The 16,281-nt window shown below is 41.0% G+C and overlaps 1 protein-coding gene across 1 annotated transcript in view; it reads right to left on the reverse strand.

The window, feature by feature from the left end:
• EIF3H (eukaryotic translation initiation factor 3 subunit H) overlaps positions 1 to 16,281 on the reverse strand; it is a 110,871-nt gene that overhangs the window by 73,381 nt on the left and 21,209 nt on the right. The window contains exon 2 of the mRNA XM_019552126.1: positions 9,728 to 9,884. Within this exon, the coding sequence (XP_019407671.1) occupies positions 9,728 to 9,884 (157 nt within the window). The remainder of the gene's footprint in view (positions 1 to 9,727; positions 9,885 to 16,281) is intronic.

Consider the following 16,281-nt stretch of genomic DNA (forward strand, 5'->3'; position numbering starts at 1 on the left):
AATTTGGAAAAATTGGGAAAAGTAAAATTAGTTTCAGCTTTTATTAATTTCTGTAACAAGACAAATTTCACAAAGCACTGGTGGTACAGACAAAATAAAACAGTTTTTTTAAGATCCCCATTTTTAAATAGAAACAAGCATCAGACTTACAATCTTTGCTATATTTCCAGAACTTGCAGAAGTAAAATCAGTGAAAAATCTCAGTTTGATACTTCTTACTCCTGAATTTTTGCTTTCATATTTTTAATTTAAAAGGTTGTCTCTGCTGACCAAAATCTAAACATTCAACATGTTTGATTTTACAGTTTCATTTCTACACCCTTGAGTTCTTTTAACTGATCAGAATAGATTTGCATAATTTAAGTCTGGAATAATCTATAAGATTATTACCCTGAATGTTCAACAATAAAAATCAATGTGATAAACATTTACCATTTTCAAAACAGTGCCATGAATAAGACTACAGATACAATACCCAGAGGACTTGTGCTACAAATTCAGCGTATTGATTTGCTTCAGTTATGTTTCTAAAAATTGTTTTCAAAATTCACCAGTATGTTTTAACTTCTTCAAACAGGGGAAGTTTTCTCTTTCTTACATATATAATTCCAGACTTACATTATGCAAATTGTAAATTTTATTTATATTTATATACATATCAATATATGAAAGAAAAAATTTCCTCTGTGTATGTATATATAATTACACCTCCCCCCCCAATTAGTGGGGCTCACTACCATATATGTAATTTTTCATCTAAACTGACAACAAGGAAAGATGATGGCATGTTAAATTATTATTGCTGACCATCTAAAACAAAATATTTAAACAAGTTCATCCGCCTCCATAGAACTACACAATATAGAAAGTATCCAAAAAATAAACTAAATGATCACCTGTCATAATTATGACTAGGAAAAAAAAAAAACAAAAAATCACTTGAAGTGGAATAAAGGGACAAAACCAGAGACCTGCTGGCTACAAGATCAGAAATTGCATGCTGCACTGGTTCAAAAGCAAAGGCTCAAACTGGAAACGGTAGACGTACCAGATTCTCTCTCACCCATTCCACTTTCCCCACCACCAGGGGCAGATTAACTTCAGCACATTTCTTACTGCTTTGCTAATTTAAAAATCTTCAAGGAACGAATCTCCCATACCTATTCTGAGGGCAAATCTAATTTTTAAAACATCAATTTGCATATATGAAGAACTGTTCACATGCAGGTGTAAAAACTACAGAATCCACTTTTAAATTAGCAGTTCTGAGAAGAATCATGTTAAGTGCTATATGTCTACCCCTGTTACTAATAGACTGTCTTAAAAATATCTTGCAAAACAAGGAGTTGCTTCTAACAGAAATCTTTGAAGCAAAATACACTGATCTATACAGTTCCCCAGCACCTGCCGAGTAAAACTAATTTAGACTGCTGAGGAAAAAGGGCAAAAAAAAGGAGACAGCAAGTTATTGGATCTGTATTTAATTCAATGCACTTTATAACATATTTTAGGAATTCAGTTGTATAAAACAGTATCTGAACCTTATCAGATGAAAATAGGTTTTTTCCCCCTCTTTTTGCAAGCCCCAGATTTTATGGCTGAGAAAACAAACTAGTCCTCAGTCTTTGTAAACTGGGTAACAGTGCCCCCTAATGGGGATTTTAATGTGAAACTATCCACTGATCAACATTTTTTTTAATTATATGCATTTAAATAGTTTAATAGCCTGGGTGATTTTTTTTTTTTTAAAGCATTACAGCTATATGAGTAAGTTTCATAAAAAATATACTGTCTGCAAGAAAATATTAATTCATCCATTTAAAAGGAAAACAGTCCTAAGTAACAATGTCTTGGGCTATAGTAAAGACACAATGATTTGGATCGGTCTTCATGAAAAAGCAAACTCTTGGGTTCTAGGAGAGTAAAAAAAAATTAGGCCATGCCTTGGTACATTTTATTGAAGGAGTTTACAATCATCTGTCTAATGCTCCATGAAGGAAAAATAGCATTGCCCAATACAGTATAAGAAAATATATACACAACTTGGAAACACTATCCTGAACAGCTAACAAGCAGCACACAGACACTTTGGTGAATACACGCATGTTTATAACTGTGCAAGCAAAGGGAGGTCACCCTTTGTGGCAGGTGTGTCACCTGCTAAGACCCACATCTTCCACGAGTGTGGGTCAGATCCCCTTCCCCTGCCTCATCTGCAGCTCTGCACTATCTGCCACTTCGCTGCCTGCTCCCTCCCTAGTCGGCTGCATGCCACACACAAAGGCTGCCCATAGCTTTGGGGCACTCATGCCACAGGTCAGCCACCCCTGCTTTACAGGATCAGACAGGTTCTGAAAGGAACCAAATGTGAGCTTCAGTGTCTTCTGAACAGAGTATCCTGCATTTGTCCAAGGGGGTGGATTGGATTGCCCTTCCAACCCTATGATTCTATGAAGAATTCACACAGATTAACTGAGCAAAATACTCTACAACTGGGTGAGCAGGGGGAATTATATTAAAAACATGCAGGTGGTCTTTCCTCAAATATGAAATAACCGGTCATGGGCAGATCGAACAAATTCAGGGCTGGGACAGACGAAACAATTCAAAAGGGGAAGATATTGTATCAAATAGTATCGGTCGCAGATTAGATCGGCACTAAAAGGAAAATTAATGTGATCAGCTGTTAGTTTTTTTGAGCAAAGTAGCTAATAATGTCACCAATAAATGCTGTGTGCATGTGCTCAGCTGCAGCATACACGTGGCCAGGAATACATCTGGACAGCTTGGAGAGCAGCGCCCTGCAGGTAAGACTGGTGGGGCGAGGCATTGGGGGACACAGATTGCGGGCCCCACAGTGAAGGAGGGAGTGGGGCAGGGGCTGCCCAGCCAGGGCAGTGAATGGGACCCCGGGGCACAGAACAGGACAGAGCAGTGGACAGCTGGTCCAGGGGGTGCAGGAGGGTGGGGAACAGGGGGCCAGCTCCCTGCTGATGCACACACCCCGGGTGAGGCATGGGGGGCATGTGCCCCTCTGGATTTATGTGCGGGGCAGAGGTGGGCTGCCTGCTGTGGGCTCAGGGCCAGGGGCTGTGCCAGCCTCGAGCTGGCAGCTCAACTGTGCAATGCGGCTGGGAGGGGTGGCTACAGGCAGGCTAGGGAGAGTTTTGGCGTGGCCATAGTCCCCCAAATCCTCCCTATCACTCCCCCTGCTCAGGACTGTCCACTCTGCTGCCCTTCCCTCTGGAGCCCTGTGCCAGCCATGTATCCCCCACCCATTCCTCAGCCTGGGGCTCCCAAGGGAAAGACAGCAGCATGGGGATCCACTGAGCAGGGGTGGCATTGGGGGGAGGCTTGAGAGACTACAGCCACCTCAAAATTCCCCATAGCCTCCCACTCCCCACTCTGCCACTGCCACCTGCCCCCCACAACTGAGCCCACACCGGTCCCAGTCTTGGCTCAGCCCCGACACTGGGAAGAGGCTGACACAGCCCCCAGCTGCTGAGCCTACAACAGGCAGCCTGCCTCTGCCCCATGGACAAATCTAGGGGGCACATGCCTCCCCATAGCTCCCCCAGGAGCAGGGAGCTGAACCCCTGCCCCACACCCACCTTGACTAGCTGCCTGCAACCCCATCCCCGAGTTCCATTCACAGCCCTGGCTGGGCAGAGCCTGCCCCAGCCCTACTCCCTCCCTCACCATGGGGGCCTCAATCTGTCCCCAATTCACCTTCTCTCCTCCATGCCCCTTCCCCCCTCCACAGACTTACCGTCAAGGCACTACTCTCCAACCTGCTGGGCTGCATTCCTGTAAGTCAGCTATTGGCTCAGTATCAGCTGATACGGTGGTTAATAATTGGTATCAGCCAAGAAAATCTTTCACTACACCCCTAGTTATAACCATTATATATCCACTCTGTCTTACGAAAATGGTAAGTAATTGCAGGTTAGCTTCCCACCTGCTTCATCTAAGCCTAAAGTTGATCAGTTTATCTTCTCTCACTGCAGGATAGGACCAGACACGTAGAATAGTGGATGCACATTCACAAGCAGCAATTTCCCCACCATTTTAAAATGGCATACCAAATGCCAGCCTTAGAGATCTACTACGTGGCAACCAGAAGGTACTTCTGTTAATCAGTAGACCAAGAAAAATGTGCAGAGGACTAGAGAGGGTCCCTACATCATCTTTATTTAAAAAAGAAAAAAAAGCTTTTCTGTCACAACCAATGAACAATTTGTGAAACTGAGCCCTGAACAAATCTACAAAAACTTCTGATAAACTAGCTACTTCAAGATCCAGAAAAGCCCACTTCTGCTTCAGAATTCTCTGAATGTGCAATGGAAGACCAAACCTTCACAACCATGCCCATAATCTACTCCTAAAGCCAAATTTGTGGTTTAAAGGAGCCAGAATCCAACTTTCACAAGCCCAAAGAAAGAGCCTCCTGAAAGGAAAAATAAGTGGAGAGCAAGCTTCATATCAAGCAACCATATATGACCAATCATCAATAGCCAAATGTAATACAGAAGCATAAGGTGGTCCTTAAAATTCCCTTGTTAGCAGCAGCAGAAAAAATCCTCCCCATGACATTCATAAATAGCTGTTCACTAAATGCTACTAGCATAACCCAATTACATGAATGGAAAAAAAATTCAGCCCCCAGCCAGCTTACCCCCACAGCCCTGCCTCTCAACCAAAAGATAGCTATGCTTCATTGCAACTTCTCTCTCATCCACAGGAGCTCTGATGAGACCTCTTGAACCTTCCCCGAGTTCCAAATTGGAATAAGTGCGAGTATTCCCAAATCTTGTCAACTGTGCCTTAAGAAAAAGCTGGGTCTTGAGACTTCACATAGAAAGACCAGAGACAACCCTAGAAAAGACGAGGCATAGAAGTCCAAGCTTTTATCTAGGATCAAACCATGCAGGGTTTTCACACAGCTTCATTTTCTACGGATTTCTCTGATCTGCCCAAAATGTTTGTTTTTAACTGCAATCCAAAGTTGCAGCTATTGCAATTTTTTTTCTAGTGTCCTTTTTCAGTCTGTTATACCTGAAGATAGATAGATCTATATTTATTTATATAGATTATATAGATATCTATACCTATATACTATATAAAAATAAAATATTATACACCCACACACACTCCACTGCTGGTTACAATTAAGCACTTTTGGTGTCAGTCTTAAAAAGAGGAGGAAATTTCCAAGGGCCCTTACCACCTCTGGATTCTTTACCAAGAGACGGTTATTCTGCAAACAGCAGGTTCTCGGTCTTTCTTTTCTTAGCAGAAGGCAAGCTACATACAAGAAAATTTATTTTTTGCTTGCCTTTTTTGTTGTTGTAAGGTCTGATTATGAGTAAGCCAAATGTAATATAATTCAGGTGGTTAAGGAATGATTTTTAAAATTTACACTGTCCAAGGCCCTCAATTTCTGCCAGTGACCTCAATTTACTACGAATTTGTATGATCACAGTCTTTTCTGGCTACATCTTTATGATCTATATACAATTAGATAAAATCTTTATGATCAATATACAATTAGATAAATCTAAAATTAACATGAAAACACAGGCATGAGTCAGGGTGCTATAGGATATGGCAAGGCAACAGTTTATTTCTCCCCTTTCCTGCACCACATCATTCCTATATCTGGGGAATTTATTCTCACATTCTCCACAGCAAGACTCCCGTGCTGAGAAGCAAGCCTTCTGTCTCTATGAGGATATTAGCACAAAGAATCTCTAGAATATTATATTTCCCTCTTTTTTCCTCCCAGGGAAGCATTTTTTTTGTTTTGACACTGAACTATTCAGTCTTGTCGTACTTCACTCTGTTTAATAAGTAAACGATGGTGGAAAAAAAGGCAGTTACATTTTTTAAAAGGCTTATTAATGAGGTGTTATTGGTAACCAAGTAAGCAAGCTGTTTAACAAATTATCTTTGTGACCTAAATATCTCAACACTTCTGAAATTCAAAAAACGGCAAGAGGCTCAGCTCAGTTCCTGGCCCCAACCACTCGAATCCTCAGCCAGAGGATTTCATGCCCAGAGATGTGAAGTTTGTACCACAACAAGACAGGATCTGACCATGGTTCTACCAGAATCATCCTCAAGCATCAGCACTCCAGGCCATTTTGGATATGCGAGTTCAAACTGTTTTACAGAAAGCTGAGTAACATTCTCATGCTGATCACCTCAAGTTTCCTCTACTTTGATTTCATCTTTGTCTAAGTAAAATGTCATTTTCCTAACATGACTCCTCTGGCTCAGGCATCATGCACCATGGTAAGCTGGAAGGAATTTTACTTTCTACAATGGCTAATGAATAATTGATGCTAACTTTGGAATTTCTATCATCCACTGTTATTCTTTGTGAACACGTTAGATTTCGATCAGAAAGCCTCCAAGAGCCTCTGCTTATTTATTCAGTGAAGTGATGTAAAGAAGCAAGCTTCTCTGAGCTGCCCAACTCTCCCCATAAAACATAGGCTTTCAGACATTTCTAGAGGTCTACAGGTAAATCTTCATCTGACTGCCTACCCTTCTCTGTTCTCTCTCTCTTTGGGAAAGGAAGTCTGGCTTCTGCTTATGTCAACAAAAAGCAAAAGGGTCCTGTTAGAAACCTACAGTCCTATGCACATACAAGAGCAAGCTTGAACAGTGCTCCCATCAGGTTCTGCAGCCTCTCACAGAAATCGGGAGCGGGGGGGCGGGGAGCGTTTCAGACCTACTAGGAGAGAGAAAGGGTTAAACATCTCATTTTGGGTAGGGGTGCATTGATAAAGATTTTTTGGGCGGATACCAATGGCCAATTATTAACAAGCCATATTGGCCCATACTGATCTTACCGCCTATAGGCAGCCTGGCAGCTTGGAGAACAGTGTCCAGCTGGTAACTCTGCTGGGAAGGGAAGGGGCGAAAGGAGGGAAGGGGAGCGGCAGGGCAGATCAAGGCCCCCATGGTGAGGGAGGGAGAGGGGCTGGGGCAAGGGCTGCCCAATCGGGGTGGAGCACAAAACAGAGCTGCAAGTGGCTTGCCGGGGATCCATGGGGGGGCATGTGCCCCCTGGATCTGTACGTGGGGCAAGGGTGGGTAGCAGGCTCTGCAGGTTGGGGCCAGAGGTGGTGGCAGGCTCTTCCTGGTGCAGGGGCTGGACCAAAGCTGTGCTCAGGGCAGGCAGGATGGGCAGCAGTGGCACTGGGAGGGAAGGGGCTAGAGGGGGTGCCCCATAGTCTCACTTCCCAGTGTCGCCACCACCACCTGCCCCAAGCGCAGCCCCGGCCCAGCCCCCACACCACGATGAGCCCAGCGCCACCCCCAGCCTGCAGCAGCAGCCCACCCTAGTCCTGCACATAGATTTGGGAAGCATGCGCCCCCCCATGGCTCCCCTGGGGTATGCACAGCAGTGGGATCTGCCCCACCCCTCTCTCCCCATGTCCCCCAGATGGATCACTCACAGCTCTGTCTCCTGCACCAACCCAGATGGGCAGCACCTGCCCCAGACCCACTCCCTCCCTCACTGTGGGGGCCTCAATCTGCACCTCCCCCCACCATGTCCCTTCCCTCCCACTGCCCCTTCCCACCGCCTCTCCCCCCATTATACTGGTGTTTCTGTTTCTAGTGGGGAAGTGCTTGGTATCTCTGTGCTTCAAACTAATTGCAAATTAATACAATATTATATGCACAGGAAGAGCCATTTAAACTGTAAGGGTAGTTAAGCACTGGCACCAATTATCTAAAGTAACTGTGGAATCTCCCTCGCTGGAAGTTTAAGGGCAGATTAGTCTGGGAGGCCCTAAGCAGGATTCATGTCTCTTGAGCTGGGGAGGGGAGGAAAGGTGGTGAAGGTAGACTAAGTCGGTGGTCAGCAACAACTGGCCAGAACAACCCAGCTCAGGTCAGAGGCTGGTGAAGCTAAAACATGGCTGCTGCTGCCACTTCTCCCAGCCACAGCGTGGCTAAAACCTCCTGCTGCCATAAGCCAGAAGGCAAATGAAGCCCCCTCAGCTCCACGGACTGGATTCAGACCCTTGGTTGCCACCCCCTGGACTAGATGACCCCTGATGGTGCTTCTCTGTTTTTCTATGATTATGTAATTTTTAATCTATTTCATCTTGTTTCAAGAGTGCTGGTAAGGAAGCAAAAGAGGCTTCTTTACTGGGACACTTATGCCTGGAAAAAGGACGCTGTTATGTTCGGGTCCCTTTCCTACTCAGTAATCACTAACCTAACCAGTAAAAAGGATCTGACATTCTGGTGTATTTGCACACTGGCAGGAGAGTGGGCACTAGAGGGGAGTGGTACTGAAAAGGCACCTGAACTGAGCAGGCTACTTTGGCTGGCTCTCCTTATAAGTGAAGTAAGTCGCTTTGAAGTCAAGCTAGCCTGCAGGTGCCAAGATGAGAAAAGGAGGCCTTGAATCACAGGAGACTTCCCAGTAATGAATTTGCTTCCAAGCAAGGACAGCTGTTCCATTCACCTGGCAAGAGTTGAATGTTGCAAACAAGTCTTATGGGATCTGGCACAACATGCAGTGCCACAGAGGTAACTAGATTATGCCTAGGTACTCTCTCTCAACTTGCCAGTCAGTTAGCTGGAAACTTCTGCCACGTTCTAGGGACTGAAACAACCAAAATGTGAATTACAGCTGGAATGTTATATTTAGTCCTGATGTTATGCAGAGATTTAGCTTGTTTCCATCAGTCAGTTGGGAGGAATTGTAAACCAAGCCCTGGGAAGAATATGGAAAAAGAAAAAAAATATAAATAAATAAAATCAGTTTACAGGTGTCCTAAGGAAAATCTGATTTTGGCTGAAGTGCTAAAGTAGAGCGAGTGCAATAATGTAACCCTGTCTTCTGCTCAGAGGGCTTTCATACCATGCTGAATTATTTGAGCCCACAATAAAAGTAACAAGCAAACGCATTTTCTAAACAAGTCTCTATGTGACTAATCTGACTGCTATGTTTTAAGGATGTAGAGTAGTTGGCATAAACACCATAGGATTGAAGAGATATGTTTAAACTAACCTGATTTGAGGTGGCAGGCAAAGGAAAAAAAATACCTAGTTATTTTAAAACGGTTAAAATTGCTCTTGTAGATTCAATTGCTGAAATTAGGTAGAAGCATCATTTTTATTAGTTATATTACATGAATGGGCACTTTGAAAATACTGCTTTGTTAGAAATAATTCAACATGTTAGAAATACAGTAAGGGACACATTGGCTTAATAAAGCTTTAAAAGTAAGTGTTGAAAGTGTTGTTTCAGATAGGATTTTTAGGGTTTTTTTCTTCTTCTAAAATCATATTCTTCTTTGTTTATTTTATGTATTTAACTTTTTTTGTTTCAAGTCATTTATACCATCTCATGTAGATTGTAGGAAATATGGCTTTGGTTAGCATACACAAACACCCGAAATTACTTTTAATGGTCTTTAGACGGACAAGATTTAGAGTTGACGGTGACCTTAAAAACATGCAAATCTCTGCATTTCAGCTACATGTAGAAATGTGAAGGCACAACACTGTACTGTACAGGAACTGAACTAAACTATACTTCAACAGTTATGTTATTCAGGAATAAAAGTTGTCCATACACAGTGTTATAACAATAGAACAACATGCCTTTCCTATCATCTTCAAGGGCAGTTTCTAACTTTGGCTTTTAGCTTTTGAGATAAAAGACCGTAAATCACAATTTACATGAATTCCATATTACCTTCATCAAAGTCTGCATCATCCTCCGTGTGCTGAGGGAATGGGAAGCAGTTGGTAATTTCAAGCCTATCATCCACGACCAGCCCGAGCAGCACTCCTTGGACCACCTCATTCCCCTGACCTTCCTCTTGGTAATGTTTGATGATCTTCAATACAACCTAGGGAAGGAAATAAAAACAACAAAAACATGAAGATATCTTCTGCAATACTGTGTGGACTCGTAATGAATCATTTAAATAATAGGCATTCTGAACTGGAGCTGAAAATGTCCAGCATGGCCAGAAATTTTTTTTAAAAAAGCTAGAAGAAAAAAAAAATTAAGCTCCAGTAACCCTGAAGTTAGCTTTTAATAGCCATTAGAAAATACATATCGAAATAGGATTTTTATGTTGCAAATGTCCTTGGAAAATATTTAGCATTAAAGCCAGAAAAAAAAATCAAGAGCAAAAACAGAAAGTATAAAAACCAACACGGTGATTTTTAAATGATTCTCACTTTTCCCTCCAAACCTGAAAAATACAACTATCACCATGTAATGGAGATTATTCAGTAAATTACAAGATTACATTTTCCTCCACTAGTTTGAGACTCGCTCAAAGAAACAAACCATACAGTCAAGTTACGTTAACAATTAATTACACTTAAATGAAATATAGGTTTAGTCCCAAGAAATAGCATTAAATAGGAAACAATAGCCACGGGCACAGACCTGAATGCACAGACAATAAAGGACATGCTAAGTCAAGCACAAGTGGACCTTATTTCACCAAAGTCTAATCTGTCCAAGCAACCCAAGATAGAAATGTTTGATGACCCCCTTGTTAACAAAGCGCTATTGATTTTTGTGTCTGTAGGCACACCAACTACCATAATGGATGTCAGCTCAACCACTGAGAGAAAACAAATTTTGCATAAATACTGCACTTAGCAAACCTTCTACATGGACAGAATTAAAAGCCATATTTATATGTCAGAACATATATTTTCCTGCATACTAAATAATGAAGAAAAAGGTCAAGTTCATGATAACAATTTGAAAACAAATGCAATGATTTACAATACCTACAATGCCTACAATGTGGTGTTAATGAAAAAATACACCAAGGAGAAAAATATTTTGCATGTACACCGTACATACAATTTACCCTTATTGGGGAAAATACGAAAAATGTTAAAGCTGTATATGTATAGGGACTTTCTTTTATTTGAGGTAAGGGAAGAAATTGGGGTGAAGTGAATGGGGGGGGTGATATGTCTTCACCAATTGTCATAATAAATATTAAACAGGATGAAACAAGCCACACAGCATACTGTAAGAGACTGCATGACTCGGAGGTTAGCAATGAGATATGGAACTTTTTATTTCTTACACCTCTTGCTATGTCTAGCTCCTTAGTTTGTACAAAATTATGGGAGTATGTAGAAAAAGCAAAATGAAGCTACTTTTAAAGTTTGGTCCAAAAGACCAAAAAAAGCAGTGATATAAAGAAAGTACCAAAAAAAACCCAAAAAAGCCCACTACTGAAGAGTGAAGTAGTTAAGTATAACAACATAATTTTGCTGAAAACAAACTAAAAAGGTTTAGTTCAAATATGTGCTCTATGTACCACTAATTAACAGCAATTTTCCACCTTCATTTTGCATAAGGATGCAATCTTTAATGTTTTGCTGCGAGGAAAAAACACAAAATTTGCAGTGGAAATCTCTCTCTTGCATTGTCAGCAAACCTGCTAAGTCAAGAAACTAGAAAGAATACAAGGTGTAAAATGCTTTTTTACTGCAAGACTAAATTCAGCATCTGCAGTGTTGTAAGCTTTGCATTTGCAATATATTCCCCTGATTTGCTCCTCAATGATCCATGTACTCCTGCAACCCAATTGCCTTCTTTGTTACTTATCACAAAAAGGTATAGCAAAACTTCATTGCACAATTCTGGTTAGGAAACAAACTACTTAGTTTCTTCTAGTGACCTACATCAATCTAGAAAAGGACCTTCACAATGAACAGTGCGCAAGGCAATCCACTAACCGTTTGACTGAATGACCAAAGACAAAAAAGTTAAGAGACTGGGAATTCTTTAAATGGTAATTATATAATTCAAAAGCTGCTGAAGGCACAGCACACCTTCAACTGCCCATACACAATTGTGATAAAACAACACTGCTTCACACAAGGCTGTTCTGAACTCTTACTTTCATTAGCAAACTAAAAGTATCAAGGGCCTTTCCAGCGCAGTTGTAAGCCTTAGTTATGGACTATATTTATCATGACAGGGCAGGAGGAGGAAAGAGTGCAAGAATGATAGTTACATCCTAATATACCTTATTGTCTAAATACGCAGCACCTTCTGAAATTAAGTAAGGCATAGCCGGAGTTTACAGTTGGGCTCCAAGGTTTGCTACAAAACTGAGAAGGCAGCATCTCAGCATGCAATATCATCATACCTAAACGAATCTTTCAAATACAGAAGTAACCAAAACTAAAGGCCAGTGTCAAATACAAGTATTTGGGGGTGAGGGATATGGGAGGTGAGGGAAGACAAGAAGAGGGAGAAGGTCAAATGGCAACGTTCTGTGCTATGTAGTCTGACATTTCTAGGTTCATTAAGCAAATGCAATCTTTTGCTGAGGGATCTCAAAATGAAATACTTCAGTTGTTCTATTTACCATGAAGTACAACAAAACAGTCTTAATTTACAGACAAAAAACAAATAAATGCTAAAGCAATCCAATAATTCAAAATTTGACAAAAGTTTAGGGTTCTCAGTGAACTTTAAGAAGTAGTTTGAAATAAATCTGATTGAGCCCAAGTCTGATCATGCTCATGCCATACACTGGTTTTCTTGCAATGGTTATAATGAAAGAAATATAACCTGTGATTGTATTACACATCGTTTTCTAGCGAGTACAAAGAGGAAGGTAGAGCCTCCCCTGTGGAAATCTCTTGCATTACCATCATTACACATTTACTACACCACACTTACAGAAGCACTGTTGGATTGAACTAATGTAGGACATCTCAAATAAAGCAATTTACTTGCCCGCCTGCTTAAGAAGTTCAGAACTTTAGTGGCAACTTCTGTAACAAGTGGGGCATTATCCACTGTGTACTTTGTTTTTTTCTAGACTTCCCAGGAAGATTTCTAAATTGTGGCACCCTGTGACCAGTCGATCAGTTTAATAATTCCAAAAGGGTGCGCCTACACATTGCCCTACAGCGACGTAGTGATGTGCTACATCAACGCAGCAATAATACGGGTCTGCACACAATCGTCACTTACATTGCCATAGCAGCACGCTCTCCCAGTATAGCTACGTTGCCATAGCGGCAAAATCTAACCGTGCTGTGTTTATGGCACCATAGCAACATCACTGTACAACAACATGCAGATGTGCCCAAAGTCTGGTATCCACAATTAACTGTAAAGTAAAACGGTATCTATGAAGATTACTAAGTATTTTGCTACTTATGCTACCTCAAAGTACTTGTGAATGAGATTTACATTCAGTTGTGACACTACTAATTTAACATGTGCATCAATCCTATTTTTCTGGATTTTATTAAGTCCACATAGTAATACAAATCTGGAAGCTTGTGTAGAAATTATGTATGTCTAGCAACTGCTAAAATAAAAGTTCAGACTCCTCCAGCTTTAGAAATTTGTACACTCAGGTTTTTAATATGCCAAAACAATTTGGGGGGGGGAAATCACTAAGACTAGTCACTTGCCAGAATGTAATGGTTATTAACCCTCGGTTAAACAAATACTTAGTTATGCAGTGCTTCTCATCTTCAAAACACTTTTCAAAACATAAAAAATTAAGTCACACTAGATGAGGGAAAGAGTTCCTGAAACTATTAAAATGATCAAAAGCAGTTTTCTTAAGTGCTGAAAAGCAAATTTGCTAAGAGTTGAATGCCAAATTTCAACCTGCAGTAAATGTAATGGTGCAGTTATAAAAAGCTGAAATAAACTACAAAAATAGCAACAACCTAAACCTGCAGCCAGCTAGCTTCTTTCATGGTCTACAGACATTCAGCAATACCAAAACATGGGATCTTACAAATATAAAAGGCCCACCTCTGAATTCCTTTGAAAGGCATATGGACACATCCAAGTCCAAGATCATTATGTCAAAGCACTGACTGAGTTAATGCACATGTTCCAGCAAGCTGAAAATTAGCACAATGAAATCGATTTTGTTATGCCCACCTGTGCAGCAGTTTTTTCTTCCAAGATGCAAATGCTGTAAAAAGAGCATACAATGGTAACAAGTTCCATATTTTGAAACCAAGAATTATTGTTACACTCCTATAAATTAGGGATGTGATAGGTTAAATGAAGTACATTTATACCAGTAACAAGCTACAGTTAATGTTTAGTGTGGGGTACAGTTCAGTGGGGAAGGGAAACAACACGGTGCCCCAGGAAGGTGGCCAAGCAGGCCACACAGCTGCCCTGTCTGCCTGCTGCAGCGCAGTTCCTTCTGCCACTCACCTGGGAGGGAGGAAGGGGAGATGAGAGGGGGTCCAGTACTCATCAGTTGTGTTATCAGTTAAACATCTAACAGATACCATTAGAGGAGTTTAAACGGGTAATTATTTAAACAATATTTACATCCCTACTGTAAATGGATAAGAGTTTCATCTTACACATGAATATTATAATTTATACCAGCGTAACCCTTGTGGATAATTTTATTCAGGTACCAGAGACTTATTCAACATAGACTTAGTTTGTAAATTGGAAGGGGTTTAAACTAAGACAAACCCATTCACATGTTAATAAGGATGTCCAGGGGGAGTGCCTATATTAATATCAAAATTCACAATTTGCCTTAAACTGGGATAACTTTTCCTGTAGGGACATGCACTAAGTTTACAGGCAGTAAAGTCTTTTGGACCTTTCTAGGTTTACAACTTGTGCTATTAATTTTGTGAAGGCGGCACTGAAATAGCTTTATTGATTTTTTCAGTGTCATAGAAGAGAGACCTCCTGTAATATTAGAAATAAGCACCTAAGCCATTAACATTTATGAGTACTACATATGCCATCATTTTTGGCTTAATACTTACTGGTCAACAATCTTTCAAGGCCCTATACATAAAGTTGAAGAGGCACCATTACTTTCCTTTTAAAAGGTTAGTTACCGGTAGTGGAGGTGTTACATTTGAATTATAAAAACAGCAGGGAGAATTTTACGAAGTGTCCCTATTACTAACACCAGATTGGATCCACCAGGATTATTAATAGTATGGGTATAACAGGCATATTGTCAGGAGCTATAAGCATGCTTTTTGTTTTGTTTTGTTCTGTTTTTTAATCCCACATTATATAAACCTACTGAGAACAGATCTAATTTGACGTGTTAAATATGTCAGCTGCTGGTCAACACAAACACTCCAGATGTTAATGCTAGTATGTTTATACCAGTTTTAACCACAGTAAAATAGTTTCAGAAAAATCTCTCTAATGTTTACAAGACCCATTGTTTTGTGATAGTTAAAATACAAGCTAAAACAGTTTTGACTCCTATACCAAGGATGGCACCACTAGTGCATTTTTAAATTCTCCAGGATAGACAGGGTCTTGGAGAGGACAAAGCCATTACTGTAATCATATGGGCATATGTGCATTTGCAGAAACATGACTGACAACTAGCCAAAAAAATCTGGATTTTGTAGGACAGTCATTGACTTGACAGTATGAATAAAGCCCATTTAGAAATCTAAAATAAGATGATGTCCTTTTAACGTTGGATATAAACCTCAATGGAAAGTCTAAACACTGAAACCCAATCCCCTGCCTCATCTCAGCTATTAAAATTAAACATTCTCTCTTTATAGACTGTCACCACCACTGTTTTCCATTTTAACCACAAAGGTGATGGGAGTACTAGTCCCCCCCCCCTTCACTTTCGCACCCCTTCTCTTCCCTCTTCCTTGCTCCTTCCTCCATCCCTCCTGCCTGTTCTGCCACCTGCTCATTCCTACTGGGGCACCACGCAGCTTCCCTCCCCCCACTTCCCTGCTGGACTGCACCCTGCCCCATGTTAAACAATAGCTGGTAAACTAACCGGTTATCACTGGGTTTATCTGTCAAATGATTCATCATTTAGCCTTTCACATCCCTAATACACTGCCAAGTATGAAACTGTAATGCTTTTGCAAGTAACTCGCACTGAATTTCCCAGCTAGAAGTAAAGGAAGTATTGCAATAAGTTACATACATTTCCTTCTACTTCACTAAATAAATAAATAAAGCAAGCTGCAGGCCCTATACCGTGGAATGCCTCTTACAGCAGAGAGAGGGAAACAATGGTCGCCACTATCACACCTGTCTTTCATCTGGTTACTGAATGAGCACTGTGCACAGCTTCCTTTCCAATGGCAGGAGGTAAATAAGCTTCACTTCTGTGTTATACAAGATCCCTCAGGATGGGATGCTTCCATGGCACTTAACTGACACCGGTGTCAGGGAACAAATAAAGACAGCAGTTCTCAACTTTTAGTCTCGAGGCATCCCTTACAAAAACGTCAGCTCTTCAAATCTAG

The sequence above is a fragment of the Crocodylus porosus genome, unplaced genomic scaffold (assembly GCF_001723895.1).
Source record: "Crocodylus porosus isolate Cpor-Errol unplaced genomic scaffold, CroPor_comp1, whole genome shotgun sequence".
NCBI lineage: Eukaryota > Metazoa > Chordata > Crocodylia > Crocodylidae > Crocodylus > Crocodylus porosus.